Source organism: Cebus imitator, unplaced genomic scaffold (genome assembly GCF_001604975.1).
Source record: "Cebus imitator isolate Cc_AM_T3 unplaced genomic scaffold, Cebus_imitator-1.0 Scaffold340, whole genome shotgun sequence".
Lineage (NCBI taxonomy): Eukaryota > Metazoa > Chordata > Mammalia > Primates > Cebidae > Cebus > Cebus imitator.
In genome coordinates, this window is record NW_016107655.1 from 635,973 (window position 1) to 658,989 (window position 23,017).

Genomic DNA, 23,017 nt, shown 5'->3' on the forward strand with positions numbered 1-23,017 from the left:
GTCTCGATCTCTTGACCTCGTGATCCACCCGCCTTTGCCTCCCAAAGTGCTGGGATTACAGGCTTGAGCCACCGCGCCCAGCCAGAAGTCTTTTTAGGAAGATTCTTGCATATGAAGCAGTGTTGTCTGTAACATTATGACAAAACTGGCTTCAGGCATGTTTGGGCTTTTTCTGAATATGTTTTGATCAATTCTCAATTGATTTTCTGCATTGAATGTTGTAGAAAAGTAATGTGAATTCTTTTTAAATCTGTTGTGGGTCTGGTAGATGAGCTTACTGACTCCCATGGGTTTTTATTTTATAACTTACATAAGGAGCTATAACCTAAGGATATGAAATAAAAAACCTAAAATGAATAATGATGCAGGTTTTTTATAACTCAATAAAACATTTTAATTCTTTTTCAGCTACTGCTGACCTTTGACCCTATCCTTGTTGAGAAGGTTGCTATTTTGTTATACCATATCATGCAAGATAACCCACAGTTACCCCGCCTTTATCTGAGTGGAGTATTTTTCTTTATCATGATGTACACCGGTTCCAATGTACTTCCTGTTGCTCGGTAAGAACTTTAAGGGTAATCTACTTAAAAGTATTATTTGAGTTGTACATGGACTGATTTAATGAAGTTTTTGTGAGTACATCACTGCTTTCATTAAAATTTTTACTATAAAAGCTCTTTAAGTACATGTCTAAAGACTTGGAAAGTAGAATGGGGGAATATTACTCAGAATTACACCACTATACCCCATCTAGCCTAAGAATATATTATTTAGTATTTAAGTATGTATTTAATACAACTGTATTCATATAGTACATGTAGTTTTACATTTTGCTTTTTCTTAAAATTTAATAATTTTATATTGTCAGAAGCTTTAATAAGACTACATTTTAAAAATCTAGTTTATTTAAAGTCTTGCTTTAATCAGAAATTAAATAATTTGGGAATGTGGGTTTATGTGAGTTGCCATTTGTGACTTTTATTTAGCTATAAAAAATCTAGCCTTTAGAAAATTGTTACAAAAACTAAATCAATTTCTATATCTGATAATTAATTTTTCTTTCTAGATTTTTGAAATACACGCATACCAAACAGGCTTTCAAGTCAGAAGAGGTAAGCCAGATTACTCTGAATACTTAACCTTGGGTAAGCTGTTTTGGCACTGTAAAGTTTCCTGAGCTGTATGTGTTTACTATATCACAAGTGATTGAGGGCAGGTATTGTTTTATTCCGTTCTTACATTGTTTGTGATACCTTGCGCATACAAAGTCTAAGCTACTATTTTTAAAGTCCATTAGACATAATATTGAAATTGCAACTCCAAATTATAGCCTGACACCTCCGTGAATATAAGTTTTTCTCTTTGTATAAGATTTAGATTGGTGATTTTCACAAATAATTCATTATATACCTGAGTCTTGCATCATCAGCTAAGATTCAGGAAGACTTCAGCCTTTTAAGATTCCAAGGTGGCAGAAGTGCTAGGTTTCTTTTTTGAAGCTGCTTAATTTTTCACATGCTCTCAAGTGTTCTTGTCATTTTACTGAGGAGTTAAGCTGGGAATTAAAAAATAGGAGACTTATTTAGGTAGTTTTGACAACCTAAACTTAATGCCTACATTTTCCAAAGAGATACTGATTGTGAAAAGAAAGGAAACTGCGGGTGTTTTGAAATATGTTCAGCTTTTCATGGAGCATTGACTTTTTGGGGGGATCATATTGAGCAGAATAATAAACAAAAGCAGACCACCATTTAGAAGACTAACAAAGGAATGTTGCACCACCTTGACAGACACTAAACTGTATGTTTTATAGAGCAGCCAATGAAGTCCTAGAAAGTGACCCATTTGTCTAAAGATGCCTATGGCAGCATAATCTCCCCAGGTTTATACAAATAGAAAATGAGAATATAAACAAGTTTAAAAAGTCTCCAGTGATAGTATCTTAATATAGTATTAGACATTTGGGCATTCTTTTCTACTTTATATCTGTGCAGTTATACATAACGTAATTTTTTCCAAACTTTATATTAAAAATGATATTTCAGCTAACAGTATTTTGAATAATTATAGCAGAACAGTGTTTATAGCACAAGTCTAGATGTAGGAATTACCAAATGATAGTATTCAAGAATGTAACTAGGAATTCTTTACCCCAAAGTTTAACAGATAGTGAGTTTGTTACTCTTATTAGTCGAAAGCCTGAAAATGTTCATCTTCTAATTTGTCTTTGCACCATGTGATAAAACCGTATTTTGGGTTTTTTCCCTTGTCTCTTTGTTTTATCTTAGACAAGTAAAATGTCTTAAAGTTGCCTAGAAGGAAATAAGGAAAGCATATATTTGTATAAATCCTAGCCCTTGGGATTTTATTTTCATTGAGTAAATAAATGAGTTTAAAATTGAGTATGGTCATTATCCTGACCCCATTTGGCCTGCCAGAGGAATAAGGACTTCTCAAAACAGTTAATTATAATTACTTTTAAGTAGAAATTCTCCATCTAAATCCTAGCTGCATTTCATGAGGAGAGGCTCTTAATGATCTTCTGAATTTATTTTTGAAAACAGAAGCAAGTATAAGTAGGACCTTTCAACAATATAATGCAGTATAACTGATGTAAATCTTCCTGGCATATTCCTTCTGTTGTCCATTACTGTTACACATGGTCAAAGGCCAGTTGTCCTAAATAATAATGGCAGCTTCTGACATTTAACACTGAGACTACTGCAGGGCCAGAGGCTGTTGGTTCTGCCTTAGAGCTAATGCCAAGCCAGTTTGTACTAGACACCATCCACTTCACATTTTGCTGTTTCCATCAACATGCCTGAAGCATAAAAGCAATTTGTTCCAGTTGTGTCCTTTTCTTAAAAATGTTCTCTAACCATAAATCATTTATTAGAAAATTGAAAGATAACTTTAGTGTTTTTGACTACCTTTTGTTTTGTCTTGTTTTGAAGACAAAAGGACAAGATATTTTTCAGAGAAGTATACTTGGGCACATTCTACCTGAAGCAATGGTTTGTTACTTAGAAAATTATGAACCTGAAAAGTTTTCTGAGATTTTTCTAGGAGAATTTGATACCCCAGAAGCAATCTGGAGCAGTGAAATGAGGTAAATAACCAGTTGATTGATTGATTTGTATTTTATAATTAAGTCTTTGCTGCTTGCCATCTGGTTTGACTTCTGTTAAAAGAAATGTTTTCACTAGTTGTATAATCTAAGATGACAGTAATCATTGGTGCCAAATCAAATGATAAATTTTCATAAGGCCTTAAGATTTTCTCTATTCTAAAAAGATATGACAACATTGCTGTTACCTTAATAGAGCTTTATATATTGGTAGTAACTACCAACCACTGGTAAGTCTATAATCAGTATATAGAACTAGTAAGATTTTAGGTCATGAACCAATAATATATATATGAGGAATTAGGATAAAATGAAGGAAGTAGTACTATACTTCACTAAGTAAAAACTATGCCCACATAATTTGGGTCAATGGATCAGACCAGAGATACCAAAATTTTTCTAGAATGTGGGCTCCCTTACCAACATCTTTTGTCCTTAATCTGGAGGTTAACGTTCCTAAAATATGTCTTTTTGCAGGGAAATGCCATAGGAGAAACCTGTGGAAACACAAAAAGGAACGGTTCAGAAACAGATGACAATGCTCAGCCAGTTTCTGTTCAGAAAAGACTTGACACTTAGTTCCAGTGTCAAGGCTGTCTCTCTTTGGAGAATCCCTGAGTTCTCTTAGCTAGATGGCATTAGATCTTCTATGTCAATTACTGTTCCTTATCAGACTGACTTCACACTCTCCGTGCCACCTGCTTGTTATTTGACTTCTTCACCTATGGGCTTGGCATATATTAGCCACCAATTTGAATATATTCTGTATGGCAGTCATATTTTTCATTGGGGAAAAAAATATATAAGAATATTAATAAATTAGCACCACAGTTCTTCTGTGTAATGTTTTTTCCCTGAGATTGGCTAATATAAGACCCCATCTAAAAGATGTATTGCTCTATGTGCTGATAAGTTTCTGCTTAGCTGAGGCCAGATCCTAGACTACAGTAAGTTAATTGAAATAAATACCATCTAGTGAGCTTCTTTGGATAATAGCATCCTTGAGTTTCCTAGCTACACCCTCACACATTCAGATGCTGTACCTTTTTTGCCCTTCTAATGGCTGAATTTTTAATAGGAAGGACTGGGAATATCAGCCCTTTTGTCTGTGATCTTCTTTACAGTTAAGTATGATAAGTTTTTTTCCATTTTTATACGGTAAAATGCCCTGAATAACATATTTAAGACCTTTCATTATAGGACAGTAATTGAGTTATTCTGTAGATGATTCATGTAATTATCTTGCATGGTTACCTATCTTAACCTCTTTAAAATGATACCTTCATAAAGCTTGAATGGAGGTTTTTATGATTGTAGGCGCCTCATGATAGAGAAGATTGCTGCCCATCTTGCTGATTTCACACCTCGTCTTCAGAGTAACACAAGAGCACTTTATCAGTATTGTCCCATTCCTGTAATCAACTATCCACAACTAGAAAATGAACTATTTTGTAATATTTATTACCTCAAACAACTGTGTGATACACTCCGGTTTCCAGATTGGCCAATTAAAGACCCGGTAAGTCAGCAGTTTAATTTGTGCCGCCTTAAGCCATAAAAATAGCATCTAATCACTTCTGGGTATTTTGTCCTCCTGCAGAAAGAAGGATAATAGCTTCCTTAAGTATTCCTTCTTAAGCGCTAAGCACTGTGCAACTCTGAGCATAGTTCATTATATTTGGGTAAATCTCAAGCTGAAAGGTAATTTTTTAAGGCGGTATTAAGGATATTGCAATCTTGATCTTTTGTGACAAAGAGGAAACAAACTTCATGCAGATAATATAATTATATGTACATAGTATTATATACTATAATAGCTTGGTGGAAGCTTGTCTTTATAACAGGTTGATTAAACTCACAGATGTTGGAGTTAGCCAGTCTGGGATTAAGTTTCAGCAGGGCCATTAATATTTAATAACTGTATTTAATATGCAGTACATTGCTTAATTTTTCTAAATCTCAGTTCTCATCTCTAAAATATTGGTAATAATAGCAGCTATCTCTGGTGGTATTTGTGTAGCTTACTAAGTATTTACATAAGCATAATTCCTGGCACACATACGAGGCAATGAATGTGACCTGCTCAATTGGAAAGCAGTGTCTGCCTGATCACAGTGCCCTTGGTACCCTTCTAACCTGAGTCTTTGGATATCTGTGGGCACCTGTGCCCGTGTTGTTCTGTCATCATGGTGGAACTTATACCGTTATCATTACCATCTAAAAATTTCAGAATAATTGCCATTTGTACCACAAGTCACTGCTTCTTTACAGTGCAGTGACCAAAGAAAACTCGGGTACTTATTCAGGATTCAACGTGAGATACTAGATATGGGCTTTCTAGTCAGACCTAGGTTTTAATCCACCCCCACCACTTACTAACTGGGAAATACACAGCTGGCTCTCAGAATCTCGGTGCTTTCACTTATTGGTGAAATTATAGACAAGAATTAAATTTGATAGTGTATAAAGTACCTAGCTCCTTGGCATGTAGGCAGGCAATAAATATTAGAACTTTTTTTTTTTTTTTCCACCATTTGCTAACCAGACTCCCTTGTGTTCTGTATCCTTTACATTTGTTTGAATGCTAGCATACCCATAATTACGTTAGATCACCTTGAGAAACATACTACAATATACTACTTGCTTTCTTACCACAGCGTATCATCTAATTTTGACGTCTTCCATAGTTTCTGGACGCTTTAAAAATTAAAGGTACATACACAAATAGGCAGAGAATTAAAACAATTTTTTAAATAGAGGAATATTGCCTTATAACAAATACCTTGCTCTGCCCAACTACATAGCAATGTTCAGGTGATTTTGTTTATTTGTATTTCAGAAAGCTGTTAACTGGACAGCTAAAAGTATCCATTTAAATACAGCACAATAATTCTATAACTTAAAAATTATACTCTGAAATAATTTTACTTTGATGTAAATTTTAATCTTTTATCTTTAAGGTTAAGCTTCTAAAAGATACCCTTGATGCCTGGAAGAAAGAAGTAGAAAAGAAGCCACCTATGATGTCAATAGATGATGCTTATGAAGTGCTTAATCTGCCTCAAGGACAGGGACCGTGAGTTGTTTTCAGTACAATAGCAAATGTCTGCCCCACCTTAAAGTATTGGTATCAAAGACTAAGTTATGTTTAAGTCAACCATTTTAAAATCTTTTGCCTATATTTTGATGTATACACCTTGGGAATAACCATATGGAAGTATATCTGTGTGACTTTCATTTATTGCAGACTTAATAGGCAAATTGTGTCCTCCTCTTGCTGGTACATTCATTTCTCTCTTAATTGGAAAAATGTATGCAGAGTACCTGGCACAGAATCTGATGTGTGGTAGTCATTCACATATTCATTTTTCCCCTTCCTTTTGTAAGTTGTGTTATGCATGAGGAAGAGATTTGATGGCAATATGCCTAGGACACCAAATGACAGATCATGAAAGAATGCAGATTTATCTTACTATCAGTGAAGTTTTATAGTAGACCAGGTATGTTATAGAAAAATGATGTGAAAGACTTAAGTATAGACTAAAACTGTATATTTTTGGCAAGACTGATATAACTTAGAATTATAGAATTTGAAATTGGCATTTTGGACATTTTGACAAATTTATTGAATTTTTAAAAAAATATTTTATAATTCTTCCTACTCAAATACAATTTTATAATTTAAAGTAAATGATAACCTTACATAGGGAACTTTTAGATTTTGTCTTTCACCTGTAAAGATAACATGAAAAAAAATCATCTTAATTCTTCCTGGGTTTAATTTGAAGCCTAATATATAATCATATACAATTCTTTATCTAAGTAAGATTCTTAAAATACTATTTTAGATGATTTTGTAAATACTTTTTCTTGTGCCTTACTATATTCATAAAACAATTTTCCTGTTTAACAGGCACGATGAGAGCAAGATTAGGAAAGCTTACTTCAGACTTGCACAAAAGTACCACCCTGATAAGAATCCAGAAGGGAGGGTATGTACTGCTGTTGGAATTAGGGCATTGGGTTAATTTCCTCTTGCTCTTATTATTATTTAGTGGGAGAAAATATATTACCCCTGTCCCAAGTGCACTGTGGACAGGCAGTCACTGCTTTACAATTGAGCATTCTTTATAATTTCTCCATGGATGGTTCTCCCTCAGTTTACCAGAAGAGTGGCCTTTGTGACTAGTAACTTACCAGTTTTAGTGTTTCTCCTTATCTATGTCTGCTTGAGAGTTAACTCTAATGGGCAATCATAAGAATAATTGAAAATTAGGAATGCAGGTGAACTTAGTTCATTTGTAGGTTGTAGGTGATACCATTGCTATTCAGATTGCTTTTGGCAATTTATGTAATTTTTTCTTAAGACATCCAATTTCGTATCACTCTACCTGAAGAAATAGAAAATTCGGTTCAGATTCTAAATCATCATTCCCTGATGCTGCCTCATCCATTGAAGTTTCATAAAAGATGAAATCACGTAAGAACCACCAAAACCAGAACTGATAGTCTATTGCTAGGAACTTGGAATAATTTCCACTGATTAGAAGGTCAGTGGTTTTTACTGGAAACAGAACAGAGGCAGTATTCCTGAATGAGAAGTCGTGACATTGAAAAGATCTGACTTTTATATGTTTAAGGTATTTTTCATCAAAACCCCAAGTGGTTTTTTGAGAGTCTCATATTAATTCAGATTCATCTAGGAGAAAATACAAGAAAGGAAGAAATTTTGAAATCACTTTTAAATTGCTAGACTTAAACAGATATTAAAACACTTCATAAAGCTACGTAGTAAAACAATGTGATACTGACAACATAGAGATTCACTGAACATAAAATGTAACAGTTTAAAAGCATAGTATTAGGAGACAGACCTGGCTGTACCTCTCCCCACTGCCACGAATTGAGCTTGTGTTCTTAAGCAAGTTACTCTCTCTAAGTTACAGTATCCTCATGTAAAAAATGAGGATAATGCTGCACACTTTACAGGGCTGTTTGAGGATTAAATGAGATAATGACATTTAGCACAGTGTCTAATAAACAGCTCATAATTTTTGTTATGTAGACGCAAACCGTCTCTAGTATATATGTGTTTAACATGATATATTTAAGGATACATTTAATATTTTTATTTGAAGAATTTTTCAGTAAATGATATTGAGGTCAGTAAACAACTATTTGAAAAAGTTTCACTTTGACAGTATACCAGCTACTTTACAGTTGAAATGAATTAATATAAAAAAAATTAAAAAATAACTAAAGTTACTGATAAAATATAAAACAACTATGTCTTAAGTTGAATTTTGTGATTTTCCAAATTAAGATGAAATTATCTTTGGTTGCATACAGGACATGTTTGAAAAAGTAAATAAAGCATATGAATTTTTATGTACCAAATCAGCAAAAATAGTGGATGGACCAGATCCGGAGAATATAATTTTAATTCTAAAAACACAGAGCATCCTCTTCAACCGTCATAAAGAAGGTAAGATGTCTGTTCTCAGATTTTAATTTGCCCTGCAGCTAATCCAGTACCATACTACCTGTTTCTACAGCATATTTTAATAGATTTAGAATTATTGTTGCAAAAGACTCTTGGAATTACATTTTAACTACATAAAGGAAAATGTAGTTTTCTAAAGAAAGGCCTCAAATATTTTATATCTTCCCCTTTATACCTGTGTTTTTCAGTATTTTGCATTTCTAACAAGGTTTCATTATTCCTTCCTGAATGACATCTTCATTCTGTGGAGTTAATTGGTTAGTTTTTGTGTTTAGCCATTTAGCAGCAAACATGTTAAATGAGATCTAGAGTGGAATCTGGAATTTAAAGATCATTTCATGTTTTTCTTAAATGACATATGACAGCCTCTAAAGGTTAAAAACACCAAGAACATTCAGGTTTTTTAAAAGCAGTAGAAACTTTTCTATTTCCTATTGTAGCTCTTAGGACCCTCTTGTCCTGTGGGACAGTTTGAAGAACACAGGTATAGATGAATTGCAGAGCCGTTCGTGGCAGCCCTAACAGTAGCAGTCCAGAAAGCCAGGAGTATGTTAATGTTTGAGGCTTTGTTGGGGACGAGGGGTTGGGTTCAGCATAGCAGATGTCTGTTGGTTTGGGAACTGAACTTGACTTAAAGCACGAAGTGGGAGAGCCATTTGGTCTGGAATCTTGAGAGAGAAGGAAGAGGGCTGTGGGAATTTGAGATAAGCATGAAGAGTGTTCGGTAACTAAAGGTGACATGGGGTTGCAGTTGTAGTATTGGAGGGGACATCCTGAGGATCTAGCAGTTGGATTATTGAAGAGAATAGTGATCAGTTGATTACATATGAATTTAACAGAATACATTTAAGCTCTGTGGCATTTACTACTAATCAAAATGAGTTTAGAAACCTTTTTCAAAACCCTTGGTTGTTTTTTAATGCTGATAACTAAATTATTAACCATGTGTTACAATTATGGCCCATAATGGTTTCTCTGTTATCAAGGTCATCTTTAACTTTTCCCAAAGAGGGTATATACCCAAGAAGTTCTGAGGTAGGAGGTCCTGATCTGACAGGACTTGGCTATTCACTGTTCTTTCTTACCATGTATGTGTCACTTTTTTTCTCTTTCTAAGAAAAATTAGGACCTGTTCCAAGGGACCTTTTTTTAAAAAGCAGTTTAGAAATGAGTTTTAAGGCAGATTATTGATCAGCCTTAAAAATCGAAAATATTTATGCTGATTTCAGTTGAAATTACAGAGATACTTTTAAAGTCACAGGCAATTAATTTGCATATCTTTGCCTACTAGGATAGATTAAAAAGAGAAGATGGAAAGAACAGAGTAATTAGGCATGTGTGTATACTAGTTTTCACTTTTAAATGTACTTATTAAAACATGGAATGAACGAAATGTAGTTTAAAAATTAAATTAACTTTGTCTTGTACTTTTAGTAAGAAATTGTATTCAGTATTTTCAAAGTTTATTTTAAGACAGCTGGAAAGACAGAAAAGGGCACCTGTTATCCAGAAAACTTATTTAAAGTATTTACCATCATTTAAATAAAATGTATTCTCAGTCTCTTTTTTTTATAAAGATGTGTGTATAATTGATATTAGTAGAATTTCTGGTGCATTTGCTTTACCTTGCGGTCTATGAAGAGGTGAAAAGTTACAAAGATCGCTTGGACAGCATAGAAAGTAGGTATTCTGCAAAGGATCAAAACAACTACACACCAAGTTCAATTAATTTACTAGAAAATGTTATTTTTCTAGTGAAAACATTTTAGAAAAACCAACCAAGTTTACTAGAAAGGAAAGATCCAAGGGACTTTATAGTAGTTTTAATTTCTTTTTTATAAACTGGAATTAGACATTTAAGATGTTAAGATAAAATTTTTTAAGGCAGTATAATTGAACATGGCATCAAAATTGAAACTACAACAGGATCAATTTTGTTTTGTTTTTCTAAAACTAACCATTGGTTATTTCAGATTTACAGCCTTATAAATATGCAGGATACCCCATGCTTATCAGGACTATAACAATGGAAACTTCAGATGATCTCCTTTTCTCAAAAGAATCACCATTGTTGCCTGCGGCTACAGAACTCGCTTTCCATACCGTCAACTGTTCAGCCCTCAATGCCGAAGAGCTCAGAAGAGAGAATGGACTAGAGGTAATACGAAGTGACCTTTGTGCTTTTTAAGCCAGTTAACACACATTTTACGACTCTTGGCAGTGAAGAATTTAGCAAGTTCAAATGCAGATGATTTCTTTAATTTATTCCAGCAGATAACACAATATTCTCTATATTCTTATACCAAATTAAAGGTAGAAATGGAGCTTTATTTCATAATGTGAGTTGGAAAGTATTGAGTTCAAAACTGGTAATGATAATACTGGCTTACAAAGTAGCTTATTAGAAATGCTTAAAAAGAAACTGTTAGGAGTCCTTTGTTTACTATTAAACAAGTGTTGATCAAACATTTATGCATCAAATATTTAACAGTGTAAAAGTTATTTATATTACTGCTAGGAAAGGCCTTTCACAAGGTGGCTCACGCCTGTAATCCCAACACTTTGGGAGGCCAAGGAAGGTGGATCACCTGAGGTCAGGAGTTTAAGACCAGCCTGGCCAACCTGGTGAAACCCCACCTCTACTAAAATAATAAAAATTAGCTGGGTATGGTGGCGGGTGCCTGTAATCTCAGCTACTTGGGAAGCTGAGGCAGGAGAATTGCTTGAACCTGGGAGATGGAGGTTGCAGTGATCCACGATGGCACCACTGTACTCCAGCCTGGATGAAAAAGTGAGACTCTCTCAAAAAAAAAAAGAAAAGGCCCTTCATCAGACTTGAAGTCGGAATGGAGAGTTAATAGCTGACTTCTTCCTCTGCAGGTGTTACAAGAGGCATTTAGTCGCTGTGTGGCTGTCTTGACTCGTTCTAGTAAACCAAGTGACATGTCAGTACAGGTGAGGCTAAAACCTATGGGTCCAAGAAAATTGCACTAGATCATTGGTTCAGACTTCAAAATATGTGAGAATCAACTGGAGGGCTCATTAAACTGTGTGTTGCTGAGCTCCACTCTACCCCAAGTTTCTTACTTAGTGGGTCTGGGGCAGTGGCCTGAGAGCATGTTTTTATAACAAGTTTCCAAGAGTCATTGATGCTGCTCGTCTGTGTATCACACTTTAAGAAACACTGCATTAAACCACTTGTGATCTGTTGGCTTAAGTTTTTTATCCTAGAGAATAGTTACTGAACCCATATGTTTCTGTCACCCAGCTTTATGCTATTCTTGTTTCACATACCTTCCATCTCTCATTCTGCTATCCCTAGTATTTTAATTGGCTTAACGTTTAAGGTTATAAGATAGGAAATTCACCAGGAGTTCATTAAGAGCTTTGTAGAACATGTCTTTTTATTTGGCCTTTTGCTTATGCTAGCAAAATTCAGAATATAAAACAATTGAGTACCAGCTGTTGAGTTCCATCTTCTATTTTGAAGTGCACTGTGTAAATAGAATTGTGATATTCTGCTGTGTTAATAAACTATACAAAAATAACTCGGCCGGGCACGGTGGCTCAAGCCTGTAATCCCAGCACTTTGGGAGGCCAAGGCGGGTGGATCACGAGGTCAAGAGATCGAGACCATCCTGGTCAACACGGTGAAACCCCGTCTCTACTANGAGGCCAAGGCGGGTGGATCACGAGGTCAAGAGATCGAGACCATCCTGGTCAACACGGTGAAACCCCGTCTCTACTAAAAATACAAAAAAATTAGCTGGGCATGGTGGTGTGTGCCTGTAATCCCAGCTACTCAGGAGGCTGAGGCAGGAGAACTGCCTGAACCCAGGAGGTGGAGGTTGCGGTGAGCCGAGATTGCGCCATTGCACTCCAGCCTGGGTAACATGAGTGAAACTCCGTCTCAAAAAAACAAAACAAAAAAACTTAATCCAGAGGCCAGCAAACTTTTAAAATAAAGGTCCGGGGAGCAAATATATGAGGCTTTCAGGCTTCATAATGTCTATTACATTTTCTTTAGTGATTTTTTTACAGCCCTTTAGAAATCTAAAATCCATTCTTAGCTCCTTGGCAGTACAAAGTCCATGGTCAGTTTTGCCCATGGGTTGTAGTGGCTGTGGTTTGCCAACTATCCCAGCATTTATAGGAAATCTTAATGAGAAAGACTGGGGATATAATAAAAATGTTCTGTTTAATTTTGGAGCATTGTGTATACCATTAAGCATTATTCACAAATCCCTGCATTTCTAATGTCTTAAATAAGGGATGTCCATGTAACTCTACTGGTGTTTTGCTCTGTTGTGTTGTCTGCAGGTGTGTGGACACATAAGTAAATGCTATAGTGTGGCTGCCCAGTTTGAAGAATGCCGAGAGAAGATCACAGAAATGCCTAGTATCATCAGGGATCTCTGTCGGGTACTATATTTTGGCAAGGTAAAGTTAATCTTTAATACTTTCTGGATACAGAGAGAAAACTGTCTTTTTGTCAAATAGCCACTTCCTAATTTATAAGCACATTGTTTTCCCAAAGTTTTTTGTAAGTAAATTATTTTGATCTCTAAAATTGTTTTTCACAGATGCCTTGTTGTAAGTGGAGACTTTGTTTCTAGGTTGGCCTACAAAGAATAAGACTGAAGTGATACATCTAAAGGGAAGTGGGTCACATTTGAACATAAGAATGAGTGGCAGGGAGAAAAGAGAAGCCTGGACTAAATAAGTCTATTAAAAGCAAAGGCCCAGGCCAATGCAGTGGCTCACCCCTGTAATCCCAGCACTTTGGGAGGCCGAGGTGGGCAGATCACCAGCCTGGCCAACATTGCAAAACCCTGTTTACAAAAAATACCAAAATTAGCCGGGTGTGATGATGTGTGTTTATAATCCCAGGTACTCGGGAGGCTGAGGCATGAGAGTTGCTTGAACCTGGGAAGCAGAGGTTGCAATGAGCCTAGATTGTGCCACTGCACTCTAGCCTGGGCAACAGAGTGACTCTGTTTCCAAAAAAAAAAAGATCGGTGGGGGGCATATAAAACCTGAAAACTGGAGAGTTCATGCACTCCTTGGTGGGAAAGGCTTTAGGGATACTATTTCCTTCCAATCCAGAACTGCTGAGGAAGGCTGACAGTGGGTAGATGTGATAAATGACTGACTGGGAGGGAGAGAGAGACATCTTAGGTAACTGGGCAGAGTGAGAGTTGTCTTGAATAAAACAGGATTGAGATGCTAAGTACTTGGTAAATACTTCGTTACTAAAGCATCAAGAAGTAAAGGAACTGATGAAAATATCTCCTCACCTATACCTACTGGATGTGTACAGCATTTGATTACAGAATAGAAACTCTGATATAAATAAATTCTTAAAACTGCACAAAAGATATCGTTGGTATGTTTAAGATTGTGGCATGTAAGTTGCTGTTGATGCCATGTCACTATTTTTAAAAATTAAAAATACAAGAAATGAAACAGGAAACTATTCCCAAGTCTTCTGACACTAGCCTTCAAGGTAGTTATTCTGGTATCTGATCATGAGGTCACTTTTTATTTTAGGCTTTAAAGGATATAGGATTCAGATTTAAATTAGATTCGAAAACAGAAGAAGAGGTAAATAGCTTACAAATAAGGTGGTTAGCTTGACATACATGTATAACTAGCTCCTCTTAGAAGCTTTTTTTTTTTTTTAACTGTATAACAACTAATTCTCTCATTCTTCTCTCAGAGTATTCCCCGGGTAGCTGCTCTTGGAGTAGAATGTGTCAGTTCTTTTGCTGTGGATTTCTGGCTACAGACACACCTATTTCAGGCTGGAATTTTGTGGTATCTTCTTGGTTTCCTGTTTAATTATGACTATACCCTAGAAGAGAGTGGCATTCAGAAAAGTGAAGAAACAAACCAACAGGTAACTTTATTGTTGCTTTAATACTGAATTTGAACCCAAACCATAGATTGGTGCTAAAGTAATGCAAAGGAAAGCTGCAGCTATCCAGAGTCCCCAGAAATAAACTGTTTTTCAGGAAAATTAGGTTTATTGTTCTTTAAGCCCCAAAACTTTTAGTCTTAACTGCTTATGCTTAAAGGATTCAAAGCAAGGGAGTTTGCAATAGCATATACTGGACATAATTAAATACTTTGTTAATTACTCAGAGTCAGCTTTATGATTGCAAAATTATGGTTGTGTAACACAGGATAACATAATGTTACCATCAGGCAATTGAAGCTAGCTCCCCTAAACACTTGAGTACTTGTCTGATTTTTATAGATTTTTTGGGGGGTTCTCTCATTTATGTGCTCTCATTTATTGCTCATATTATAAATGTGTGCTTCTAGCAGGCAGGGCTGCCTACCTATCTCTGCCTTCCCACATTACCATCAAATGTGCTGCTTCCACACTACATTGGGTATAAATTAGTACATAGATTCTCATGGTCCTTCTTATAAAAAAGCAAGCCCTAACATAAACTTTCTGATATCAGTGTTAGGTACTTTTGTGCCCCTCTTTTGGTTGGCTTTTTCCTTCTTAAATATGTTCCATATAGTTTGATTCCGTAGTTATAATATTACCTATGTAAGATAACAGATTCTACTTTAATGACTTAATTTTTTTTATAACAGGAGGTATCCAACAGCCTTGCCAAACTGAGTGTCCATGCTCTGAGTCGCCTTGGAGGGTATTTGGCTGAAGAACAAGCAACTCCAGAAAATCCAACCATAAGGAAAAGTTTAGCTGGCATGCTGACACCCTATGTTGCTAGAAAACTTGCTGTGGCTAGTGTGACTGAGGTATGTGCTTCAGAGGTAGCCTTGGTTTTAATAAATAGTGCAAGATGCTTTAAGCAGTAAAGTAATACTATAATATTGATATAGGAAACCTAAAAATTAAGAATGTTTACATGCTTGTTCTCTCAATCAAGAAATTCACTTTATAATGGATTGATGCTAATGATGTCAGTTCTGGTTTTAATAAATAGTGCAAGATCCTTTAAGCAGTAAAGTAATACTATAATATTGATATAGGAAACCTAAAAATTAAGAATGTTTACATGCTTGTTCTCTCAATCAAGAAATTCACTTTATGCTGGATTGATGCTAATGATGTCAGTTCTACAAGTCCAGTTTTTGCAAGGGCACATTAACTTTCTCAGCTGTGGAGCTCATCACAAGTCTTACCAACCTTGAGTCACAAAGGGACAGGACAAGAGAGTGAAGTTGGTGTTTCACAATGGCAGACTACTGGGAGACATGAGACCCAGAGTCTATTTCAAGCTGTTTATTGGAAGCCATAGCTTATTCAGACGCAGATTTAGAATCCTGAAAGTAAATATATACACATATACACGTATACATATCTATGTACATACATAGATGCATTACAAAAATCATATAGATCTCTTGACCTCTTTTAACTTCTTTTGCAAGGATTGTAGAGAAACAATCTTAAGAATGTAACATTAAAGAATTAGATAAACTATAGAAATCCATTAAATACATTACTATTATCCTTTAATTGTAAAAAGAGTACTGAAAGACACTAAAAGATTTTCAATGAAAACACTAGATGCTATTTTTGGTATAACAAAATGAATGAATTGATTGATTTGTACCAATATATTAACTAATTATTCCTGAATGGCAGAATTACAGTCTATTTTTCTTCTGTTTTCTCTAATGATGAACTGTTACTTTTGTAGGTGAAAAACTCCTCACATTTCCAAAATATAACTTAAACAGCTTATTTGTTTTTAATCCAATCTGATTGAGTCCAGTTTTCATTCCCCAGTGTGTGAAAGGCAATAGCTCTAGATGCCACTGTTGTTTGTTTTTACTTTTTTTAATCTTGTTTTGTTTTTGTTTTTGTTTTTCATTTTTTTACTATTTTTCCTAAACACTAGACTACCAGGGACCACTCTTGATCTTATTTTCCTGGACTTTGTGCTCATGAATGTGATACATTTTGCTGAGTAAAAGCATTCTCTCCAGAAATGCCAACAAAAGATTAACTTCTATAGCCACTCCCACTGAAAAATTTTATAGCATTTCAAAATTAATTGTTGGCATGAGCTCCATCGTGATTTAAGAAAATGCTTTTTTTTAAACTACCAGGTCTCAAAGTTTTGGGATTTTCCTTTTACTTAACTAGAAGTTAACTTTTTGAAAACAAGGCTTGTATGTCTTTGTATAAGATGGAGGTCATATTTCTGTTTTCCTATTAGCAGTAGACCTCTGTAAAAGTAAAAGATGTTTATTCAGACATTCAAGGAATTGTGAAATGTCTGTTTACATTTATAATTGAGGAGAGCTCAGCAATAGGAAAGCACATCAGATGCCTAAGCAGTCGTAATCTATGCCTGCAGAGCTAATGCACAGCCTTCAATATCTGGGTGTGGTCAAGAAAATCTGACTTTCTCCCCATAAATTTTATTTCCCTTCATACAGGTATGCTTCTTAAAGACTTAGGTTTTCTTTTCAAACACGTGTGTAAAGCTATTATGTTGTGATTCATTTCAAGCTTATACTCACAGTGTGTTTATTAAATACTTTAACATAACAATACTGAATTTCACCATGGCACACAGATTTTGAGAATGTTGAAGTCAGACTCAATTTCAAATCCCAGTTTCACCAGTTACCAGTTGTAAGACCTGGGGACAAATAATTTTAATGAATTGCAGCCTTGGTTTTTCGTAGCCACAAAATGGATCATATCAACAAACTTGTTAGAATTATTGAGATACTTATTGAAATCCATTATATTATAGCTAACTATTATAGTGTTTGGCATATAATAGACATTTTTAATAAGTGATAATGTCAGTTTCTTTCACTAAATGTTATAAAACAGTAATATTGTCTTCTAGATTTTGAAGATGCTTAACAGCAATACAGAAAGTCCCTACTTAATATGGAACAATTCTACAAGAGCAGAATTACTTGAATTTCTTGAATCCCAACAAGAAAACATGATTAAAAAAGTATGTTATTGTTTTATAAATTTATTGGGTAATTTATTCTGATGGAAGCTCTGGAAATAGAACAGTATTGATTAGAACAGAAATTCACTATTTCAGGCCAGGTGCAGTGGCTCACACCTGTAATCCTTGCACTTTGGGAGGCTGAGGTGAGTGGATCACCTGAGGTCAGGAGTTGGAGATCAGGCTGGCCAACCTGGTGAAACTCTGTCTCTACTAAAAATAGAAAAATTAGCCGGGTGTGGTGGTGCATGCCTGTAATCGCAGCTACTCAGGAGGCTGAGGCAGGAGAATTGCTTGAACCTGGGAGGTGGAGGTTGCAGTGAGCCGAGATCGCACCATTGCACTCCAGCCTGGGCAACAGAGTGAGACTCTGTCTCTAAATAATCAGGCCACTGTACTACAGCTTGGGGGACAAGAGCAAGACTCTGTCTCCAAAAAAAAGGGCAAGCCTCTGTTTCTCTGTTTAGCGTCAATCAGTTTGGCTTTCTGCCGCCTAATATTTGGCCCATTTAAGAAGACCATTGTGTTGTATGTAGTTACGCATAAGGATTTTTTTATTGTTGTTACCATTTATTTGCAGCTGTCTTCTATTTTAACCAGTTTTTGAACCCAGAAAACTTATTTTAGTCCATGTCAGCCTCTTTTCCCTAGTAAGTGAAAATTGCTTTCCATTATCAAAACTGAACATTTTTTCTACCCTACCACTTTCTAGTGGAGAAGCTATTACTAAGCCATGAAAAACACAAAAGCAGTAGGATTGGCAATAAGAAGAACACTTGGATAATCTATACACTAGATGGTTGAGTCTCGATGATTTTGAAGATAATTTTGTTTGTGGCTTTGGAAATTAGAGTAACTATTACTGTAATATGTCAGTTTTTTAGAGTTTTTGAGTTCATTCCATTTTAGTCACCTGGACCTCTTTATAAGATAAAATTTTTGAGAATTACAGAGCTAGGGAGAAAAGATCTCACATTTCTTTACATTTTTTTTTTTTGAGACGGAGTTTCACTCTTGTTGCCCAGACTGGAGTGCAATGGCACGATCTCAGCTCCTCACAACCTCCGCCTCCCAGGTTCAAGCGATTCTCCTGCCTCGGCTGCCCAAGTAGCTGGGATTACGGGCATGTGCCACCATGCCCAGCTAATTTTGTGTTCTTAGTAGAGACAGGGTTTCTCCATGTTGTCAGGCTGGTCTCGAACTTCTGACCTCAGGTGATCCGCCTGCCTCAGCCTCCCAAAGCGATGGGATTACAGGCATGAGCCACCACACTCAGCCTTCTATGCATTATCTTTTACCAGAATTGACACAAGAACATCTTCTCTTTGTTTAGCATTTTATAATTTATTGTACACTTTCATATGTTATGTTAGTCCAACCTAAACTCCTTTAGGTTTCAGTCTTAATCTTCATTAGGACTGTTTTTCTCCCATTCCTCTTTTCTTTTTCTTTTTCCTTAAATGAAAACTTCTTTGTTTTTCCAACTACATAATTGCCCTTTTTTAAATCAGAGATTGTTTCCCAGCACTTTTGTTAAGTGTATTACTTTTTAAAACCCTGTCCAAATATGCTCATTTCTCAGCTCTGTCATCCTTCGTCTTACTAGGTCTGATATCTGCTGAGTTGAGTGAGAAGAATAAAGTGTCATACTTGCTTCATAAACTCTGCCTCTAAGACCTTTGTTAGCTGACCTCTGTGATCCTTTGAAATTTTAAAATGAGTTAATAATATTTGGAATAAAAAATTATAATGTAATTCCATGCCTATTCCAAAGTCATTTTATTGGTTATTAACATTAACATTGCATTAAGTGCTGTGACATGTATCACACCACATTTTTCCTCTAGAAAATACATAGATCTCTTGAATTATTTGTTAAGTTATTAAAATGAAGATGGATAGATTTACATCTAACAGTCTATTTTCATCTTTTAAAAAGGGTGATTGTGACAAAACTTATGGATCAGAATTTGTCTACAGTGATCATGCCAAAGAACTTATTGTAGGGGAGATTTTTGTTAGGGTGTATAATGAAGTCCCTACTTTCCAACTGGAGGTAAGCTTTCTGCTTTTAATTTTATCTGATACCTTTGATCATTTGTTACTGAAGGTTACTAGTTTATTCACACTGTATAGAGGCAAACTTCATTTTATTGCACTTTCTTTACTATGCTTCTTTTTTAAAAAAAGACAAATTGAAGATTTGTGGCAACCCTGTGCCAAGCAAGCCTGTTGGCACCATTTTTCCAACAGCATGTGTTCACTTCATGTCTTTGTCTCACATTTTGGTAATTCAGTATTTCACACTTTTTCATTATTACATCTGTTATGGTGATCTTTGATCAGTGATGTTGCTATTATTGTCTTACGTAAACAATAATAGCAACATGATGAAGTTCATCAATAGTGAACTTCTTCAGTAATGTATGTGTTCTGGACTGTTCCACCAACCAGCCATTCGTCAGTCTCCCTCTCCTCTGGCCTCCCTATTCCCAGAGTAAACAATATTGGAATTAGGCCAGTTAATAACCCTACAGTGGCCTCTCAGTGTTCAAGTGAAAGGAAGAGTTGCAAGTCTCTCACTTTAAATCAAAAGCTAAAAATGATTAAGCTTGATGAGAAAGGCTTGTCAAAAGCTGATACAGGCCTAAAGCTATGCCTCCTGTGCTACACAGCCAAGTTGTGAGTGCAAAGAAAAGTTCTTGAAGAAAATTAAAAGTGCTTTTCCAGTGAATACATGAATGGTAAGAAACTGAAACAGGCTTATTGCTGATATGTGGAAAGTTTTAATGATTTGGATAAGAGATAAGCCACAACATTATCTTAAGACAAAGGGTAATTGAGAGCAAGGCCATAACTCTTTAACTCTGTGAAGGCTGAAAGAGAGTAAGGAAGCTGCAGAAGAAAAGTTTGAAGCTAAGGGGGTTGGTTCGTGATGTTTAAGGAGAAAAGCTGCCTCCATAACATAAAAGTGCAAAGTGAAGCAGCAAGTACTGATGGAGAGGCTGCAGCAAGTTATCCAGAAACTTGACTAAGATAATTGAAGGTTGCTACACTACAAGGTTCTAATGCCTTCTGTTGGGAGAGGATGCCATCTATCTAGCATTTAGCTACAGAGGAACAATGTCTGGCTTCAAAGCTTCAAAGGACAAGTTGACTGTCTTGGTAGAGGCTAATACAGCTGCTGACTTTTAAGTTGAAGCCAGTGCTCATTTACCCTTCTGAAAATCCTAGGAACTTTAAGAATTATGATTAATATGTTCTCACTTGTAAGTGGGGGCTAAACAGTGGGTACTTATGGACATAACGGTGGCTACAGTAGACACTGGAGACTACTAGAGGGAAGAGGGGGTGGTCAAGTTTGAAAAACTATTGGGTACTATACTCCATAACTGGGTGACAGTCATACCACAAACTTCAGTATCCCAGGTAACAAGTCTGTACATGTACCCCCAAATCTAAAGTAAAAGTTGAAATTATTAAAAATGAAATTAAATCTGCTCTGCCTGTGCTCTATAAATGGAACAACAAAGCCTGGATGACAGCACATCTGCCTGTGATATGTTTTACCAAATATTTTAAGCCCACTGTGGAGACCTGCTCAGAGAAAAAGATTGCTTTCAAAATACTACTGCTCATTAACAATGCGCCTCGTCACCCAAGAACTCTTATGGAGATGTACAAGGAGATTAATGTTTTCATACCTGCTAATACAGCGTCCATTTTTGCAGCCCATGGATCAAGAAATTTCAACTTTTACATCTTGTTATTTTAGAAATACATATCATACATCTGTAACTGCCATAGATAGTGATTCCTCTAATGGATGTGGGCAAAGTAAATTGAAAACCTTCTGGAAAGGATTCATCATTCTAGATGCCCAAGAACATTTGAGATTCATGGGAGGGGTAAAAAATATCAACAGGAGTTTGAAGAAATTGTTTCTGGGTCTCATGGATGGCTTTGAGAAGTTCGAGATTCCAGTGGAGGAAGTCACTGCAGATGGGCTGGAACTAGCAAGAGAACTAGTTAGAAGGAGAGCCTGAATATGTGACTCAGTTGCTGGAATCTCATGATAAAACTTAAACAGATAAGGAGTTGCTTCTTGTGCATAAGCAAAGAAAGTGGTTTTTGAGATGAAATCTCCTTGTGATGCTGTGAACGTTGTTGAAATGACAACAAATGATTTAGTATATTACATGAACTGAGTTGCAGCAGCAGAGTTTGGGAGGATGGACTTCAATTTTGAAGTTCTCCTGTGAATAAACTGTTGTCAATCAGATCACATGCTACAAAGAAATCTTTCATGAAAGGAAGAACCATTTGATACAGCAGACTTCATTGTTTTACTTTGAGAAGCCACCCAACCTTCTGCAGCACCACCCTGATTAATCAGCAGCTATCAACATCAAGCTGACACTCCCACTAGCAAAAAGATTGACTTGCTGAAGGCTCAGATGATTGATAGTATTTTTTAGTTAAGGTAATGTACATAGGTTTTTTTTGTTTTGTTTTGTTTTCCCCCTTAAATAGCTGTTTATTGGCAATGTGCTGGAAAGGGTGATGGAGTTAGCATTCACAGACGACACCACACACAACTGTCACAAGGGAGGCAAGAGCGTGGGCAAGCCAGTTTGAAGCCCCGGAGCAGGAGGCCTCTTCAAGAGTGTGGGAGGAGGCGGGGCCTGGAGTGTTGGGGGCAGCCTGGGAACACCTCCGCTTAGTAGGCATGGTTAGAGATGAAGAGGGACTCGCTGGCAGCAGCCCCAGCCTGACCGCTTGGGGTGTACTTTCTTTGACAGGCGAGGCTGTTGGCCAGGGCGCACTTGATGTACTCCTCCTGCGCCGCCGCCTTGTTTTCCTTCTTCCCACCCCAGGCCTTCAGGGCAGAGGCTTGCAGGGCTCGGCCATAGGAGAAGGTCAGGGCCCAGGGCTTCAGCAGGGGGCACTTGTTGATGGCGTTGAGGTTGATGGATGCCTCCTCCTCACTCTGGCCTCCAGAAAGGAAGGTGATCCCTGGGGAGCAGGGGCGAGAGGTGGGAGGGGCTGTGGTCAGAGACCCAGGAAGCTGGCAGGAGCTGGTAGAAGCTGCCATGGAAATCTGCCAGATGGGCATAGGGTCATGGGTGGAGCTCATCTACTGCCTATGTGTCAAGATGAGAGTGTGGGCCTCACCAGGGACAGCGGGGGGAACTGTGCGGCGAAGTGCTGTGACAGTTGCCATGGCAATCTCCTCGTGAGAAAACTTCTGAGTGCAGGCGTGGCCTGGGGTAACCATGTTGGGCTTCAGCAAGGTGCCTTCCAGGTAGATGTGGTGGTCGCTCAGAGCCTTGTAGACAGCAGCCAGCACCTTCTCGGTCACATACTGACAGCGCTTCAAGTCATGGTCTCCATCAGGGAGGATTTCAGGCTCCA

The 23,017-nt window shown here is 36.7% G+C and overlaps 1 protein-coding gene across 3 annotated transcripts in view; it reads left to right on the forward strand.

The window, feature by feature from the left end:
• DNAJC13 (DnaJ heat shock protein family (Hsp40) member C13) overlaps nt 1-23,017 on the forward strand; it is a 123,502-nt gene that overhangs the window by 71,048 nt on the left and 29,437 nt on the right. For all 3 annotated transcript variants that reach the window (XR_001818295.2, XM_017505696.2, XM_017505697.2), the window contains 14 exons: nt 409-563; nt 1,070-1,115; nt 2,958-3,112; nt 4,448-4,649; nt 6,091-6,206; nt 7,044-7,122; nt 8,480-8,615; nt 10,607-10,791; nt 11,514-11,588; nt 12,954-13,073; nt 14,353-14,532; nt 15,246-15,413; nt 17,489-17,602; nt 19,542-19,658. Coding sequence is in view for 2 of the 3 variants with exons in the window: in XM_017505696.2 (XP_017361185.1) it covers nt 409-563; nt 1,070-1,115; nt 2,958-3,112; nt 4,448-4,649; nt 6,091-6,206; nt 7,044-7,122; nt 8,480-8,615; nt 10,607-10,791; nt 11,514-11,588; nt 12,954-13,073; nt 14,353-14,532; nt 15,246-15,413; nt 17,489-17,602; nt 19,542-19,658 (1,848 nt within the window). In the remaining variant the exon portion in view is untranslated. The remainder of the gene's footprint in view (nt 1-408; nt 564-1,069; nt 1,116-2,957; nt 3,113-4,447; nt 4,650-6,090; nt 6,207-7,043; nt 7,123-8,479; nt 8,616-10,606; nt 10,792-11,513; nt 11,589-12,953; nt 13,074-14,352; nt 14,533-15,245; nt 15,414-17,488; nt 17,603-19,541; nt 19,659-23,017) is intronic.